This window comes from Crotalus tigris, unplaced genomic scaffold (assembly GCF_016545835.1).
Source record: "Crotalus tigris isolate CLP2741 ecotype Arizona unplaced genomic scaffold, ASM1654583v1 scf7180000017546.9332058, whole genome shotgun sequence".
Classification (NCBI taxonomy): Eukaryota; Metazoa; Chordata; class Lepidosauria; order Squamata; family Viperidae; genus Crotalus; species Crotalus tigris.
This window is the reverse complement of record NW_024096465.1, coordinates 8330831-8350269: the sequence shown is the minus strand read 5'-3', so window position 1 is coordinate 8350269 and position 19439 is coordinate 8330831. Positions and strand designations below refer to the sequence as shown.

Genomic DNA, 19439 nt, shown 5'->3' with positions numbered 1-19439 from the left:
ACTATACGGATAAAATAGGAGAAAAGATGAGGGGATCTCATGTAAGGTGCTTTGAGTGCATAGAGGGAAGCCAGCTTGTAACGCTGTTAAACAAATAATGAACTGGAATAACTATTTTGGCAGAATGGGATGCCAGAAGAAATTAATAGAGCTCTCACACTCTATAGAGAATGTTTCTTCATCAAATTCCTTGTATGTCTAACTTTACCTGGCCAAATAAAGCTATTCTATTCTATTCTTTGAATGGGTATATTAGAAATGTGATGATTAGTTGATAAATTGAAAACACTGAAGAGTTTTTATGCTAGGGAGACAGCAGGAATATTTGACTGGTATTACATTTTTGATTTACTTTAGTGGTTATCTGAGGAATTAAAGATTACTTAGAAAAAGAAACAAATACTGTATAAAATATTTAAAAATTTGAAAGTGTGGTTTTCTTTTCTTCTGCTCATTTCAACCAAAGCACTTTAAACCCCAAATATATGTATATACCAGTTAATCTAAGGTGAATAATATATACAGCTATAACAAAACTACATTTTTGTGAATTTATATCCATGCCTCAGTATGAATAAAAATGTCAAAAGGGAAAGATGTAAATGAACTAAAGGAATTAAAAGTACAGTAATGTTGCAACTCTCAGACTGTGATACCCCTCAGAATGTAATTCTTCTAAGGAATCTTCACTTGATAAATTTGGTGAAGTTTTCTGAAGGCTGTCATTAAAAATATATTTTAGGGCATTGTTTTAACTAAAATATATATTCATAGTATCTAAAAGTTGTGATTGTTCACATGGCAGCTACTCAGTGTTCAAAATGGGTCTTAAAATATCTTGGGAGCAAAGGTCATGATGATGTATTGTTCCTCCTAGGAACATTAAATCCATTTTTTAAAAAGTTGCCTAGGATTGTCCATCTTTTATCTAAGCTAGGGATGGCCCCTTTATGACTGGTGGACTTCAATTCTCAGAATTCCTGAGCCAGCATAGTTCCCCACCCCTGCACTAAGCAGTGTCTCTTGTTCCTCCCAAAGTCACAAGTAGCCAAATGGCTTGACAGCTGGAATTTCTAGTCACTTGAAGCAAATTTCTTTTCTTTTTTTTCCTTTCTTTTATTTTTAAAGGGAGAGAAATTTCATGGGGAAAAAATCTATTTTATACTTGAGTTTAAAAAACCCTTACTTGTCTCAAAAATACTTTTTCAAAAGTAAGGGTTTTTTTAAACTCAAGTATAAAATATGGAAATGTTAAGGAGATTAACATTTGGTCTGCTGTTAGAGCAGACCTAATTATGAACTGATGCAAATCATTCAGATTTGAATTAGACTGATCCTTCCATCTCAAAGCAGACTAAGTCCTAAAATTAATTAATTATGTTATTTGATTAAATCAGAAATCTACAGGAAATGCTGCATTTTATTTGCCATTTCTAATAATTTTATGTTTTGCTGGGACCACTGAATGTGTTTAGACCTCATTGGTTTTCTTTCTTTTCATATAAATATACATACGCACACATCTGTAAACTTTTGGCTTTTCAAGTCTGTTAAAGCCATTTCCTTGTTCATGGGAAGTGTCATTTTGATGGCACAAATTTTCTCTTCTGAACAATAATCATCCAAAGAAAAATGGGATACAGGGCAAAGAGAATCCTGAAATATTTTCAAATAAAATTGAGGAAAAGTAGTTTTTTTAAAAGCAACTGTTACAAAGACTGATTATCATAATATGCTGACCTAGTTATCATTTCACAAATTTCAAGGTTAAATCTTTATTATTAAGCCAAATCAAATCAGTGTAGTTATACAGCAGATGCAATTGATGCTAGGATGAGAACCTGTTAAGTTTTCATATAGTTTCTCTTTCTTTTTCTATATAAAGCAAGTTTGTTCAGACTCCTGTCAAATTATTCTAAAAAGGTATGGAAACATTTCATCAAACATTCAGATAATCTTTCCTTAGTAAAAGAACTGCTAAAATCCTCATCCATTCTGAAACTAATTACACAAGTTACGGAAAGTGTCAAATTCTAAAATATTAAAAAAACAGGATTACAGCTGTAAAAAGAAAATAATGTGTGACTTTTAAAAGCAACCTTTTTTTGTCATAACATTAGTTAAGATAATCCCACCATTCTGCTTGTCTTTTGTGTTAGATATGACCTCCTGAGACGTAAAATCCAGCAGCCACTTGCATCAAATCCCCCTGAAGATTTAAATCTCTGGGACAATATTTACTCAGGAACTCAGTGGTTTTATGAAGATAAGGGTCTTAGCAGGTAAGATTACTAAAACTATAAAAACAAATGCTGGCATTTTGTATAGCCCATATTTAATAGTTCAAAGCATTCCTTGCATCTCCGTGTTGCAAACATGTTAATTATGTAATGAAATATTTTCTGTCATCTCTTTTGGCATGAGCCTTTATTAACACATTTTTGTTTGGTTTGGTTACCCATTCTTCTCCTCTGTGCAATTTTGTTTTGCTTTTTTTAAAAAAATTCTCAAGAAAGTAAGATGTGAACTGCTGGAATATTGAGTGAGTGATTTTATTTGTTTCATTAAAGTACACAGCATCCAGCATCCTTCCAATTCTATTCTATTGCTACTGTAGCTTATTGATGGGCTTGAGAAATATTTATGGAGAAGATTTGCGGTATAGATCTGTGATGTGTTGACCTAGGAAACCTTGGACTCTTTTAATTGTGGCTTTTTTTATGAGGACATTTTTGTTTAAGTAAAGTAAACTCTAGGGCATTATTGTCCTTGTTTCTTTGCTATCCTTCCTCCACTTGCCTATCTTTGTCCTATTCCAGTGATGGTGAACCTTTTAGAGACCGAGTGCCCAAACTGCAACCCAAAACCCACTTATTTATCGCCGGGTGCCAGGTGGGCGTGGCTGTGGTGGTCATGGCAGACTGGGTGGGTGGGCCAAAGTGGACATGATCTCCTTGATGTTGCTCGTGAGGAGGGACACCTGTGGGGGCTGGGCAGGGTTGGGGGAGATTCAGGGGGTCTTTGGCAGGTGGGGCGGTAGGCAGTAGGCTCGTCCTGCTAGGTGAGGTGAGGCAAGGCAGGGCGGGGGAGCCATTGTCACAAGGCAAGGTGAGGCAGGGGCCGGGGCGGCTGCTGCATGACACCATCGGGCCCCACTCACAGAGGCCAGCGAACGCATGGGTGCTGGGATGCATCCAGCCATGTGGGACCTCAGCGAGTTAGTGGGCAACTGGTTGAAGAAGGACAGTTGCCATCTCCGGGGCATGGTGCGCATGCCCACAGAAAAGGCTCTGAGTGCCGCCTCTGGCATGCGTGCCATAGGTTCGCCACCACTGTCCTATTCTAAGGTGTCCCATTTTATAACAAATCATCAACAGACCAACCTATCAAAAATAGTGCCATAAAAAACAGAACAGAAATACAAGTTCAGATGGGCAAGAAAATGGTAAGTGAGCACCTGTCCACCCTAGACAAGTTCAAATCACCAGGACCGTGTACCCCAAGGTTCACAAGGAACTGGCAGATGTGATCTCAGAACCACTGAACTATATTTTTCAAAGATCCTGGAGCACAGGGGAACTACCGGAGGACTGGAAAAGAGCTGATATAGTTCCCATCTTCAAAAAAGGGGGAAAAATGGATCCAGTTAATTACAGACCTATCAGCCTGACCTCAATACCTGGGAAGATTATAGAAAAGATAATCAAACAATGAATCAGCGAACACCTAGAGGCAAACAAAGTCATTATTAAAAGCCAGCATGGGTTTGTCAAAAACAGATCATGCCAGACAAATCTTATTGCATTCTTTGACCAAGTGACAAAATTAGTGGATCAGAGGAATGCTGTGGATATAATTTACTTGGAATTCAGTAAGGCATTTGATAAAGTAGATCACAACCTACTACTTGACAAAATAGAAAAATGTGGGGTAGACAGCATCACCACCAGATGGATCCATAGCTGGCTGACCAGCCGTACTCAGCCTGTGGTCCTCAATGGAACTGCATCTACATGGAGGGAAGTGAGTAGTGGGGTGCCCCAGGGCTCTGTTCTGGGCCCAGTGCTCTTCAACATCTTCATCAATGATTTGGATGAGGGGATAGATGGGGAACGCATCAAATTTGCGGATGACACCAAGCTGGCAGGAATAGCCAACACTCCAGAAAACAGGCTTAAGATACAGAAAGATCTGGACAGACTTGAACACTGGGCACTATCTAACAAAATGAAATTCAATGGTGAAAAAAGCAAGGTTCTACATTTAGGCAAAAAAACCCCAAATGTACAGGTATAGTATAGGGCAGCGATTCTCAATCTTCGTGTGACGGCAATGCCGTCACACGAATGCGCCGCGCATGTGCGACGCCACCCCCTGGGGGGGGAAATGGCAGATCGCGTTGTTTCGCGACCCCCATAAAATGGTCGATCGACCCCAAATGGGGTCGCGACCCATAGGTTGAGAACCGCTGGTATAGGGGGTACCTTGCTCAATAGTAGTAACTGTGAGAGGGACCTCAGAGTCCTAGTGGACAATCACTTAAATATGAGCCACCAGTGTGCTGCAGCTGCCAAAAAGGCAGCATTAACTGCATTAACAGAGGGATAGAATCAAGATCACGTGAAGTGTTAATACCACTTTACAATGCCTTGGTAAGGCCACACTTGGAATACTGCATCCAGTTTTGGTCACCGTGATGTAAAAAAAGATGTTGAGACTCTAGAAAGAATACAGAGAAAAGCAACAAAGATGATTAGGGGACTGGAGGCTAAAGCATATAAGGAATGGCTGCTGGAATTGGATATGTCTAGTTTAATGAAAAGAAGGACGAGGGGGGATATGATAGCAGTGTTCCAATATCTCAGGGGCTGCCACAAAGAAAAGGGAGTCAAGCTATTTTCCAAAGTGCCTGAAGGCAGGACAAGAAGCAACGGATGGAAACTAATCAAGGAGAGAAGCCACCCAGAACTAAGGAGAAACTTCCTGACAGTTAGAACAATTAACCAGTGGAACAACCTGCCTCCAGAAGCGGTGAATGCTCCAACACTGGAAGTTTTTAAGAAGAGACTGGACAGCCATTTGTCTGAAATCGTATAGGGTTTCCTGCCTGAGCAGGGATTGACCTAGATGACCTCCAAGGTCCCTTCCAACTTTATTATTATTATTATTATTATTATTATTATTATTATTATTATTATTATTATTGTTGTTGTTGTTGTTGTTGTTGTTGTTGTTGTTGTTATAATTATTAACCCCAGGCCATCTTTATAGCCTTCTGGTCTGGTCCTATCATGTATAACCAAAAAATCCTCATTTAGTGTAAAGTTTTTTTTGCTCCTCGGAGCCATAGTATTGGAGACTTTATTTATGCTGGGCATAAATCTGTTGGCTGGGTTCATGTATTTTACTAAACAACTGTTTTTTTAATCATTGTTGATTGAATAACCACATTTCTAATCCTTAAAAAATGGTTTACTCATTATAAAAACTGGTTTCACATATTACTAAGCCAAAATCAAATTACTTTGTGACAATGTGTAAAAACAGTAATTGTCCATTCTGTGTTCCTTAACTGAATTCTATAAATGTTGTTGAATCTAAGCTTTTGGTAAAAAGATTTTCCAACAAACCAAATACAGTGGCTTGGATAACTGTCTCTTCCTTTCCTGGCACCATATCTCTGACCTGTCCCTCACAGAGAAGTTCATATTAAGCTAGCCTTGTTGACAAAAGAAGAAATATTGTTCTGAACTTTTCTTGCCCTTATGAATTTCTTGTAATTGCCATGTCTGAATATTGTTCTATGTATTTCATTGAAGGCAAGGAATTTTTGAAAACCGGAGTTTAGGATACTTTTAGAAGTATCTGGAGTTGAGAATAAATTAATTTTATGAATCAGGATTTAACTTTGAAGTAAGTGAGAACTAGAGCCTTCAACTAGTGTTTTTTAAGAAGTTAAAAAAAAAACATTCTGGAAATAATGAGAGCTAGGTAGACTACCAGGCAGAGAAAATGAAGATAAAAGAACAAAAGTTAAATTACATCATAAATTAAGCCTGCTTTTTAAAAATTGGGATTGGAATGGCCATAACTATCTTTGGACATATTTGCTCCTGAATTGAAAAGAAACATTCAGCAGAGCTACTATTTGAGTCAAATATTTACCAATTTTTGAGTCAAATAGTAGCTCTACTGAATGTTTCTTTTTTTTTTTTTTTTTAATTGAAATTTTTTAAATTTTACAAAAACAAATCCCCTTCCCATACCCCCCCCAACCCTACCTCACCCCCCTCCTACCCAACCTCCCAAACCCTCCCCTGGACTTCCCAGAGCTGAGTACAGGCTTAATTGAGAAAAAAACTTAAAACACTTTTAAAACCTAAACAAATTTAAATACAATCATCATTCTATATAAACTCCCTCCAAAAACGCAAATTTAAACATTACTTTCTTTGAATATCTATACCTATAATGTAAAATCTAATTTCTCCCTCTTTCTTTATCCTAATACAAAAAAATAAATATATAAACCTTTGTTATACCATCAAAACTAAATACTCTTAGAAAACTTAAAGTAAATACATATTTCCTTCAATCTTCATAATCTTCTCACCTATCCAAAAAAAAACTTAAAAATCCTAAACAAATCTAGACACATTTAGTTAAACAAATTATTTTCTCTTAAAGATATTAATAATATTTAAAAACTTGAAACACTTTTGAATCCTAAACAAATCTAAATACAATCATCATTCTATATAAACTTTCTCCAAAAACACAGATTTAAGCATTACTTTCTTTCCTAAACAAATCTAGACATTTAATTAAACAAATTATTTTCTCTTAGAAATATTAATAATAATATTTAAAAACCAAATTTAAGCTTTACTTGGAACTTAAACAAATTATACTCCCTTCAAAACACAAATTTATTAGAATCCCCTCACTGAAATAAACAAATTATAATCCCTTCAAAACACAGGTTTAAACAATATTATCATTAAAGGTTTAAAACTTAAAGCTGAAATATATTATTATCCCAAAACACATATTTAGACATTACATAAGACATTTTCCAAAAACGATGTAAGTTTTACTTCTCCCACAATCTCAATAGTAAACTTCTTGTCTAAAGTTCTCATTCAATGTCCATAATTTTCTGTCCGATAACCAGTTGCACCCACTATAAACACAAACTTCTTATCTAAAATTTTCATTCAATATCCATAATCTTCTGTCTAATAGCCAGTTACATCTACTATAAGCACAATCCATATCGGTTTCTCTTGCCCGCAAGCATCGAAAAAAATGCGTGGAATTCTGCCCTTGAAGATCGCTCCAAAGAGTTTGTAAGTCCTGGTTGACCCACAAGCTCAGGAATCAGTACCTGTGAAACTTCCTCAACCTCCTTCTTCTGTTGGTCTTTCTCTTTACATTTATATGTTACTTTTTCTTTACATTTATATGTTGCACAAGTCTCAGGGACCGATACCTGTAAAACTTCCTCAGTGAATTCCTCCTTGTGTTGATCTTCACAATTATAAGTTGTACAAGTTATCCTCTGCCCGTTCCTCTCTTGTTGGTGCCCCTCAAGCTGAAATTTCCCAATTTCCATTTCAGGCAGCAATTCCACCCTTGAAGATTGCTCCAGAGACTTTGTAGGTCTAACTTCTCCCAGAGATTCAGAGACCTTCTTCTGTTGCTGCTTTTCTTTGCAATTGTATGCTGCACAAGTTGTCTTCTGTTCCTCAACCTGGACTTGTTGGGGCCTCTCAAACAAGGGTTCCCCAATTTTCATAAATATAGGCTCTTCAAGCTGTAATTCTACATTCTTTTCTTCCAAAGCTTTAAACTTAATAGATGGCGATACACATACCCCCAGGACCGAGGTATAAAAATCTTTTGCTTGAGAAACAGTATTAAGTCTATAACATGTCCCCAGGTGGTTCACCACCATTCCAGTCGGGACATCCCATCTGAATAGTATTTTTCTCTTTTTAAGTTCATTTGCTAGAAAAGCAAACTCCTTTCTTCTTCTTAAAATTTTAGATGGGATCTCCTTAAAAATTATAACATCTTGTGAAGCAATTTGAAATCTCTTCTTATAATAGGCTTGCACAATTTCATTGCGTAGAGATTTTTTACCAAAGTAAATTACCACATCTCTTGGCAGATTCTTCTGTGCTGCCACCACAGAATTAACCCTGAATAATTTTTCAATTTCACTAAGTATTCCCTCTTTTTCTTTATTCAAAATCAATGCAAAGTCCTTTGCAACCATCTCTTTCAAATTTCCTTGCAAAGACTCTTCCAGGCCCCTGATTCTTAAGGCATATTCCATTTGTCCATATTGAAGCATAAGAATTTCATTTTCCATCTCTTTTTCCATACTTTCAATTTTCCCCTCCATTATCTCCACTTTTTCATCTACCTCTTCCACATGGGAGTTCATCTTTTCAAGAACAGAAGCAACTCCTTTTAAAGCCAAAACAAAGTCTTGTCTCAAGATCTTATTGTTTTCCTCTAAAATCTTTTTCATTTCTGCCCTAATTTGAATTATGACATCTCCCATCATGTCTTGCAAATCCTTCATAGTTGTTAGCTGACCCCCAGAAGAGGGTGAGACTGTTAATTTAGAAGCTGTAGAAATCCCTGGACGCTTTGGAGCCATCTTAAAAAAAAAACCCTTTAGTCCTTCTTAAAAAATTATAAAAATTCCTTCAAAAATCATAACTCCCTCCAAAGAAGGTCATTATAATAAAAAGAAAAAAGGGGGGAAAAAAAAGAAGAGAAAAGGAATTAAAAAAGCTTTACTCCTCCTTAAAAATTGCAAAAATTAAGCAAAAAAAAGGAGTTAACTCCATGAATTCAAAAAGAAAGAGGGGGGGAAATCCTTCAAAAAGGGGTCATTGCAATAAAAGGAAAGGAGTTCAGAAAAAAAGAAAAGAGAGAAAGAAAAAAAAAGGGGGAGAAGAAAAAAATAATTAAATAGAAAAGGTCCGTTCCATTTTTTTTAAAAAAAAATACTTAGAGATACCAAAAACAAACACAAAGATTAAACAAAAATAATAATTCTAACAGTCCATTCCAATCATAAAAAAATAAAAAAGGAAAAGGGAAAGGAAAAAAAAAAAAAAAAGCACCAAAAAGCCTGCCGGTCAGCATTCTAACTTCCAAAAAAAAAAAAAAAAACACCGAGAGATTTGCCGATCGCCATTTTACTTTCCCTTTCAGCAAAGAAGGAGAAATAAAAAGAGAGAGTAAAAATAGAAACAAGTCTTAAAAACTTAAAATCCAAATAAGTCAAAGAAAGCAAAAACTAAATCCTCTACTCAGCTCTGTCCGTTTAAAAAAAAAACTCACCAGTTCTCTTTAAGCACGGAGGTGTTTGCAGCGGCTCGTTTTGTCCCTGAGGACAAAAACAGCTGGGAAGCGGAGACAAGTCTGAACTCCGTGGGAGCACTCCTTTCACCCCCCAAAAAAAGGACTTGGGGGGTGCAAAAGAGGCTCTACCACTATTCAGACACTCTCTGCCCCCCCCTTTGCCCGGGAGGGGGATTTTGAACCGCTGAACAGCTGATGTCTGCTGTTCATAGCAGTTCTTACACTTACCCAGGAGGACGGCTACAAAGTAGCCGCCATCGCGCGCGCAAAATCCACCGGAAGTCATGAATGTTTCTTCTTATCTAACTTTTGGTTAAAATCTGAAGTAAATTCAATACTTAAACTGAATACTTGTAATGGTTTTTCCTTTTTTAATGATATAAATCATATCCTTTAGGAATACAACATATGCCTATAAGCTGATAGTACATAATGAAGTAGGCTATACGTCAAGTGAAGAAGTGGTTGTTACAACATTAGCAGGATTTTCAGAAAAAGGCACTAATCTTGCTGCAAAGCCTCTTAACCATACAGCTATAGAAGTGAAATGGACCACTCCAAGTAAGTGTTCTTGATTATATCCATCATCTAACATTAAATAACTGGCTTTCAGTTAAATACAAAGGATGTTGTTTCTCTTTGCTTAATGGCTGACCCCTCAATGTCTGATTTTTTAAAAAAGCTTTGCAAACTAACATGATGTGGAAATTCTATTAGAGGCACTGCTTCGATAAAGCAGAGCTATGAAACCAGAAAGAACCCCAATTTATGAATATTGCTGCATGGAAAAGCATGATTCCATGCAGAACCAAAGATGAAATATGTCCATCATCAGAAGGCTTCTAACTTCAAAGCTATTTAATTTTGCTAGTATTGACCCTGGATCACGGGTACCTAAACCCTTTGCCGTCACACCTCACTTTAGTGTAACTTTCCCTAAAAATTGAAACATCAAAATGAACACAAATCTACAAAGAAAAATTTGGAAAGGAGGATTTATTGTAACAATGTATCTAAAAGGTTCTGCACATCTGCCTTGGACTCCATATGCACCTCCCTAAAAGTTTCTGTACTCTGTCTGCACTTTACAGTTTGAGAAGCCCTGCCCTAGATCTATTCATTCTCATCCAGATCCTAACAGTTTTGTGGTAATGATACAGAATTTTGATTACATATCTTGTCTGACCTGGGGTTGAAATATATCAATAATGATCACACCTAACTTTATGTCAGCAGGAAACCTCCTCCAAGTATCACCCTTTCTCTCTCCCAGTCTTGCCGGTCATCTACAAGAGTGGTCAATATAAACTCAGTTCCATAGCCAAGTCTACACTCAGACCCAAAAATTTCCAAATAATTTATTTTCTCTAGGGCAGGGGTAAGCAACCTGGGCTCCACAAGTCATAAAAGAGCCAAGGTTACCTACCCCTGTTCTAGGGCAATCTGTAGCTACATTGGCTGGCCTTTTGAGGCTGCAGCTGTTGTTCTGAATTATCCACATATCTGCCATGTTGCCCTGCCTTCATTGCCATTTTGTTTTGCAAGTTCCTGGCTTCTTATCAGGAACTGGGTTTCTTAATAGCATCTGGGTTTCAGGAGGCCAGCATTGGGTTTTTGCCACTTGATAATACCATGGACTTTATGCCAAGACTTCTGGGCTACTGTAAATTTGTCAGTACCAGGACAGCAGTCAGTTTCCTTAAACTTGGGATACAATCAGGAGTTTGGATGATATCTGTTGTGATAGCCTGTCACCAAGTACATCTCTTGTTATAACTAGGTGCTCTTCCACCTAATTTGTCAGCTCTTTTCTGATGTTTGGTCTTTTTTCATATCTTCTTTCTGATTATATGAACCTTTCCCAAAAGAGTGAAGGACAGGTTCATTAGAGGAATAACGGGAAGTAAGGGAGCATAGTAGTTGCCACTTTTTCTTTTTTCCACAGCTAGTATTAGGAACTTTCACAGCAATTGATTTCTCTTATTGTTGTTCTTCTTGTTGGGATCATAATATACTGAAGAGGGAAAACTATATATTAGAGAAAACTTCACTTTTCCTTGGGGAAATTGAACCATGTGTACAATATGTAGTACATTCTACAGTATTAAGATTATAAGAAGAAGAATTTATTTTAGCAAATGGGAAGCTCACAAAAAGAACAGTAGCACTATCTACCCAGCAGCAACAAAATATTTACTATCTTCAATCCTAGGATAATCTGTAGCCATCTTACAATATGCCATTGATTCTCAGTCTCAAGAATTGACCAAATCTTTATTTAAAGAAATTCAAGTTTCTGGTCAACAGTGTACTTGGTGGTAGCAACATAACTGTGTGATGTCCTAAGAATTTCATTTTCTCTGTCTTGAATTTCTTGTTTTTCAAGTTATTCAGGTATTTTGAGAAAGGGAGATACATTCTCCAAACATGGTAGCCTCTTTCCCAAAGAGCATTCTGGTTTTTTTAATCTCCATTTTTTCTTATTCTATAACATTCTTTCTGAGGTGATTAATTAAGGACATTTTGGTTGATCAACATTTGCTTGTGATTCTGGATGAGTTTCACAATGTGAACCCACACCAAAAGTTCTGAGCAGACAGTACATCAATTCAAACCTCTTTGAGGTTGTCATATTATTTTCAAATGCCAGCATTTCTGTACAGTCTGATCATCCTTTCTAGAAGAGATATGGATTTTCTGTATATGCAAATGTACACATTTGTGCTATGTCATCTTGAGAGGAACATATCCATTTAATCCAGATTACCTGTCCATCAAAGCAGTAGGTTAATTATTCAACATGTACATGCAAATCTGTCTGTAAGCACTTACTAGTGACTCTCAGCAAATAGAGGCCTTGCTAAAATTTATATTTATAATTGGATGCCTGAAGTAAGCATGCTTATAAAAACTGACAAACCTAATAGATCTGAAGCAGGCTGCTGAAGTTTCATTACTTTAGTAATTCAAACCTCTGACTATCTAGATAAAGGTAATGCAATCTGGCTTCATTTTCATTCTTACTGCACAAATTTCCTAGATACCTGTTTATGAATGCAAAGGTTAAACATCAAGTGAGGGTCATTAGAGCAAACCTTTATTTATTCTTTCATTGCTTGATATGCCTTATTCCAAACAAATAAGCAATCTCCCTGCCTCCAAATGTTTTTATTTTGTCACAGTTCTGGAACAAATTTTCCCTACCCTTCCCCCAATCCCAGTAATCAGTTGAAAACAACTTTCTTTATGTCTTTGTTGCTGGTAAGTTCAGGGGTGAAATATAGTACAGGAGTTTTGGAAACAAAGGATCTGCTAAAATTAAGCCACAGAAATAAAAGAAAATGGAAACAGAAGCTTTATTCTGATGACCTATCTGGAAATATCAATTCATGGATTGCTGAGTTTGAGATTGTGACTGTAGGTTCCTTCCCCTTTTGCTTTTTAAAGCATTCATTTGAAGTTCTTAACAGGCTATCTATGATTAACCGATATGTGTTGTGTTAAAAGCAGCATCTCCCCATTGAGACCTCTTAAAACATGCTTCTGAACTTAGAAATTTAAGTTGTTCATTTCTCCTATTCATGTGCAGATATCTTCACATAAAGAAGATAAAGATCCTCTCAAATCAGGCTTGATTCTCGGTAACTGAATCAGCCTTGCTGTACTGAATACTGAAGTGGTTTGCCATTGCTTTCTGCCAGAATAGTTTCCAGCTTCTCAGTCTAACCCTTCAAATTGGAATTCCCTAATTGTTCCTTACGAGTACCATCCAGAATGTTTTCCAACAGCTCAGTTTAGCTGACACCCCTAGAATTCCTAGTGATTTTCTTACCTAAATCCCAGCAACGCTTAGCTTCCAAGCCCAACTGAGGGTCTTTGCCCTGATATTATTAGATCAATATCTCGTATTCATTTTCCCAGAGAAATGCACCCAAAGGGATGATGCATACATGATCCCAGTCCTTGATTCTTAAATCTGGTTTTCAAGAAAGGCTCTAACAGTCACCTGGGCATCAACATTCAGCATGAAATAGATTTTTTTATTCTCCATCCTTCCAGTGTGTTTAATATTAACTACCATTATATGTGTATCTAGTGGTACCTGAATTCCAAAGCTCTGAAATGTGGACATGGTGAGGGATGTGCCAAAAAATCTTATCTTTTCCTTCATAAAATGGCCCTGGAAGCAAAGCTTTGTGATCATATAGCATAATTTTCAAGAACATTCTTCTAAACTGAAGAAGAATACTTTGGGGGCACTGCCTTTATTGTTCAAAATATCTTTGTATATAGTATTGTAAGGAGGGGAAAAAATCTCCTCATACTCTTATCTCTGGAATAGATTTCGTACCAATCTATTTAAATTGATGCCTTTAAAATATGCTGTTGGATAAATGATTGAAAATACCTTGGACTACAAGAAGAATAAATCATTCAATATTACATGAAAGAAAGCAAAAAAATAATCATTGGTAGTAGTAATGAAGAAGCTAAACTTGAAATATTTTAGACACATAATGCAAAGGCAAGACTCATTGGAGAAGATTCAGGAAAATCAAAAACAATACTGTAGAAATGAGACTGATAGAAGACAAGGTGGTGAGATTCCAGATAATGCAATCACAAGCTTACAAGAGCTCAAAGAATTTATCAGCAGACACTCCTGGTGAAATGAGATCCATCAGGTTAGGAACAGGTAGAAAATACTGAACAATAAGATTTACCTACAAAGCAATTTCTCCTATAGAATGTTTATATCATCAGTACAGAGTTTATCACTTAATGAGTATCTTTACATATAACTTTGCAGTTCTAACATACTTGGAGTCCTACTTATGTCAAGAGCTGTATAATTATTATTTTTCCATTCATTTCCATGGCCAGATTTTTGTTTTTGTATATTAAACAGCCTTACAAGATGTACAAGAAAGTATTGAATATTATTTCCTTTCCTGGAATGACATTGTCCACATAAACTCCAAAAAGATCCCCGCAACTGAAAATAGTGCTGTTATTTGTGAACTATATCCAAATACACAGTATCAGATTTTGCTTCAAGTTTTCAGTGGACTTCACAGCATCACAAGTGAATCTATGCAAGTGACTACACTAGATGTAGGTAGGTTGATTCTTGGTTTCAGCTTAAAACCTGAAAATTAATTAACTGTTTTTATGAGGGTTGAAATCTGTCACTGTTCCATTATGAAAATAAGATTTTTTAAAAAAGAAATGCTGCGAAGCCGGCTGCTTCTGACATGATAGTCAACTGTTTGACCAGAAATGAAAGGTATAAATCCAGCCACTCTGATTTTCCCTGACATATTTCCAAACCAGTTGGCAAGCTGGAGGAGGGAAGGGAAAGGAGGCGGGGGGGGGGAGGAAGCAACTTGTGAATCTCAAATGCTTTTGGAATGGCCTTTCTAATCTTTTTGGCTATGTAAAATCTCATTATAAGCATTATAATATCATTACACAGAAGCAAGTGTTCCAGGTCATTAGCAAAGTACTTTAAGTCAGGACTGCATTTTCTTGGCAAAGCCAAAGTTCATCCCGTTTTTTATTTATAAAATAGAACCCACTGGAAGTACAATTTTTCAACTGGTAAAGATGGATTTACCCAGATAAAAATAGTTCCTTTGCATAGCTATTTATGACATGCTTAAATAATCTGTGTAATTTAATGCTAAGAAAGATGGGAGTTCTTTTGAAAAAAAAAAGGTAATGCTTCATCATTATCTGTGTAATCATCAAAAGCATTTACATAATAATTTAATACACATTGCTTCACATTGCTCAAGTTATGATGCTAATAAAAGCTATGGGGAGATATCACCCTTAAAAGCTAACTTGCGGAGGGGGGGAGGGTTGAAACATGAGACTATACTGAATAATGAAGTTGCAACAGTTAAATAAATAGTCACATTCCTCTAATCAAATTTACAGCAAAGTTTAAAGCCAGGTTGGAGATACAAAGGTTTTTACCATCCCCCTTTCCCACAGTGTCTGAGCTTATAACAAGTCCATTTAGAGAACAAGTACATGATGCAAACGTTTTAAGAAACCAGCACAGAAGTAGCAGAGGCTTTCCTAAATCTGAATTCTAAGCTGTATTTGGTTAAACAAGTGTTTTTACAATGGCAGATGGAATTGATTCTGTTTCCTTCTTTATTTCTAGAGCGAGAGGGCCTGTTCCCTCCAGAGATCATCGTCATCAATAGTACAGCTGTACATGTCATTTGGGCATTGCCTTCAGACTCAAATGATATTGTTAGAGAATATTCTATTTATGTGAATAATAACCGATATGAGACCACAATAAAGGTGCCTGGATCTTTCATTTTGGGAGATTTGTCTCCATTTACTCTTTATGACATACAGGTTGGAATATTTCTTTTTTCTTGTTTCATGTATAGTTCAATGTCAGTGTATCTATAGATGTACAATACTAACACAATTCGTATATTATATTGCATGTAGATGGCATATGTTTGTACCTGTGATATATGAAACTTTGATAATTCATGGAATAATTAATAATGTGTAAAATATACAAATATAGTCAATTAATATTGCTAATACTGCATATATACTATATGTGTGTATCACACAATCTGTAAGTGTATATGTGCTGCCATACTGATAATTGAGTTTTTGCAAATTATTAAAATTTCCAAAGATTTTACACTTTAGTTTGCAGCTTACTAAAGGGAGATACCAAAAGGTCTCTTTTGAACAGAGACCATATTCCCATGTTATAGGAATAATTGAAAAAATGGAACATATTATTCTATATTGCCCCCTCCATGCAAGTTCTTGTCAAGAATTATTATCTCCATTCTTTATTAAATATCCTGGTCATTTTAACTTGTTTTATCTTCAGTTGTTATGATCAGATCAATCTGATTTTATTTCTTTGATGACAGTCGAGTACTGTTTTATAGTTTGTAGAATACACCATAATATTTCTTCTAATCCTTTTTAGCTATTTTAGAAAAATTGTATTCCTTCTTTATCCTAATTAATTGCAATTTTTGTGTTTTATCTGCTGATCTAAGACTCAGTAAAGATTGAGTAAGTGAATGAGCAAATGAGTGAGTGAGTAATTATAAATGAGATAAGGTATCTTTAACAATCTTCTCTTTGGATGAGGCACCTATAACAATCTCTTATGTTCAGAAAATAAATTGAAAATGCTACTAAAAATTAAAACAATATAGCTTTTAGCCGTCCAGCTGGGGAAGTGTCAGAGCCGCGGAGCGCAGCGCGCATCAGCTGGCCCGCGGCTCGGAAATCCCTTCCCGGGCAAAGGGAAGGGATAGAGAACGCAAGAGTAGAGGTAGAACCCCTGAACCCCCTCTGGATTTATTTCTAGAGGGGGTGAAAGGAGTGTTCCCTCGGAGCTCTTGCTGATCTCCGCCTCCCAGCTGTTTTTGCTTCCTAGGAAGCAAAAGAAACCGCCGCTTCTATCTCCGTGTTTACAGCATTTTGGTGAGTAATTTTTAAACGGACGGAGCAGTTTAAAGGATTTTTTGTTATATTTTAGGTGTTTATTTTTTTTATCTTTTGATTTTTACTATTTTTCCTCCTTTTCTTTGTTATACTAGTGAAAGGACTTAAGATGGCGTTTTGAAAGTGTCGGAGTTTTTTTTTCCTTTCTCTTTTGTTTTACTTTCCCTTTTTAAGGACTGTTTTTTGCTTTTGCTTTTGCTTTTGGCTTAGAATTTTTTCTTTTGAATTGTTTGCTCTTTTACTACTTATTCTTGGGATTTATTTTGGACTTTTAATGATTATAGTTTGTCTCTTTTTAAAAATTCTTTTTTTCTTTTTTTCCTCCTCCCTTTTTGGCTGGAGGGGAAAGGGAAGTGACAATTGTGCTTTTTAAAATGGCTTCAAAGAGGCAGCAGCCTTCCTCAATACCCAAGGTTATTTCTTCTCCTATAACTTCCACTGCACAGCTACAACAACAATCTAAACATGCACCACCGGCTCAGCCACCACCCTCCCCTCCTCTACCTGGACTTTCAGTACAAGAGGTTAGAGGCATAATGGGAGAGATTGTAGTTCAAATGAGAGAGGAAATGACTCAATTTGTTTCACAGATTAAATCAGAAATTAAATCTGATCTCAAAGAAGAGATAACGGGGATAAAGTCTAAATTGCAAGAAAATAATAATGAATTACGACAAGATATACTGGCAGCTGTTTCAGGTTTGGCTACTGTGGTGGTTAAGCTCGATGCAAGGCTTGAGGAAGTGGAAGACAAAGTTGACTCTTTAGATGACAAAATTCAAGACGTGGAAAGGAAGGTGGACTCCTCACAAGAAGATATTTTGATGTTTCAGTACAGACAGATGGAGTATGCTCTGAGGATTAGAGGCCTCAAGGAAGATATGAATCAAGATTTGATGGAGGTGGTTCTTAGTGATCTGGCGCTGGCTTTGGATATGGATAAAGGAGAATTACAGAGAGAAGTAGAAAAAATTTATAGACTCAACTCCTGGATTGCTAAGCAGAAGAATTTGCCCAGAGATGTGGTGATTTACTTTACAAAGAAGTCCCTGCGGAATGAGATTATACAAGCTTTTTACAACAAAAGATTTCAGATTGCCGCCCAAGATGTCATCATTCTAAAGGAAATCCCATCTAAAATTTTAAGAAGTAGGAAAGACTTTGCTTTTTTAACCAATGAGCTTAAAGCTAGATCGATGCCATTCAGATGGGAAATTCCGATGGGTATCGTTTTGAGCCATGCTGGGACACGTTACAGATTGAATACAGTTGACAAAGCTAGAGATTTCTATACTTCGGTCCTGAGTGCAGGCTCAACTTCATCTGGTCGGAAATCTTTGAGTGGTAAGGAACCTGAGCGGCAATCTGAGGCACTAGATTTGGTTTCCGCAGGGATGATAGAAGTGGCAAAGCAACGCCAAACAGAGGCTAAAGAGCAGAGGATGACTCGTGCAGCCTATAAGCGTAAAGAGAAAGAGCAACGTAAAAAAGAGCCCAAAGAGAATTCTCCTGGAAGTGCATCACCGCCGGTGGGAGGAGCAAGACCCAAGAGTTATGCAACACACGCAGCTCTGTCAGAGTTTGATGGTGTCTTCTCCAGGCTGCGTGCCAAGGGAGATGGCAAAGTTTTTGACCTGGAATGTTAATGGATTGAATTCTCCTCAGAAACGGAAAAAAATCTCTTATTATTTGAAGCAACATACCAATGATGTTATTTGTTTACAGGAAACTCATATTCTACTTAAAGATCAGAAATATTTAGTTAATGCTCGTTTGGGATCTCATTTTATATCTCCTGCACCTGGGAAGAAAGGGGGAGTTGTTATATATGTTAAACAAAACCTGCCAGCTTGTCTGGTAGAATCAGATCCCCAGGGGAGATATGTGATGATTGAACTTGGTATTTATGGAAAGAAAGTACTTATAGTTGGACTTTATGCTCCAAATCAACAACAGGAACAATTTTATAAACAGTTACACCAAAAAATAACTTTGCTTGATTATAGATCAGTGGTATTAATGGGTGATTGGAATGGTGTCTTAGACACACAAAGGGATAAGAAAGGTTCCTCTCCTTTTCTTAAACAAGCAAGGCTACCTAAAGCCTTTTTTGATATGAAAGAAGACTGGGAATTAAGGGACTATTGGCGGGAACGTAATCAAGAGGAGAGAGACTTTACTTTTTTTTCTGACAGACACCAATCTTTTTCAAGAATTGACTTTTTCTTGATTACCACGGATTTGTATAATAAAGTAAAGAATGTAAAGATTTTTCCTAGATCACTGACGGATCATAGTCCAGTTTGGATGGAGTTGATTCAAGAGAAAGAGGAAAGAAGATCCTGGAGAGTTAATGAAAATTTGTTTAGACAAGAGAAGAATGTTCAAAAACTAAAGGAGTGTTTAAAGGACTATTTTGCTTTGAATATGTACAAGGGGACTTCAATGTCAATGGTATGGGATGCAGGTAAAGCATTTATGCGCGGTGTTTTGATAAAAATGAATAATTTTTATAAGCGAAATCAGATTCAGAAACGTAGAGAACT

The 19439-nt window shown here is 36.6% G+C and overlaps 1 protein-coding gene across 22 annotated transcripts in view; it reads left to right on the top strand.

Moving 5' to 3' along the window:
- The window catches only part of USH2A (usherin), a 466524-nt gene that overhangs the window by 304010 nt on the left and 143075 nt on the right, over nucleotides 1–19439 (top strand). For 20 of the 22 annotated variants that reach the window (XM_039336192.1, XM_039336254.1, XM_039336301.1 and 17 more), the window contains 4 exons: nucleotides 2160–2282; nucleotides 9782–9945; nucleotides 14294–14503; nucleotides 15560–15762. In XM_039336192.1, the coding sequence (XP_039192126.1) occupies nucleotides 2160–2282; nucleotides 9782–9945; nucleotides 14294–14503; nucleotides 15560–15762 (700 nt within the window). Of the gene's footprint in view, nucleotides 1–2159; nucleotides 2283–9781; nucleotides 9946–14268; nucleotides 14504–15559; nucleotides 15763–19439 lie in introns of those variants that run through there. The other 2 variants (XM_039336235.1, XM_039336357.1) reach the window with 2 other exon arrangements.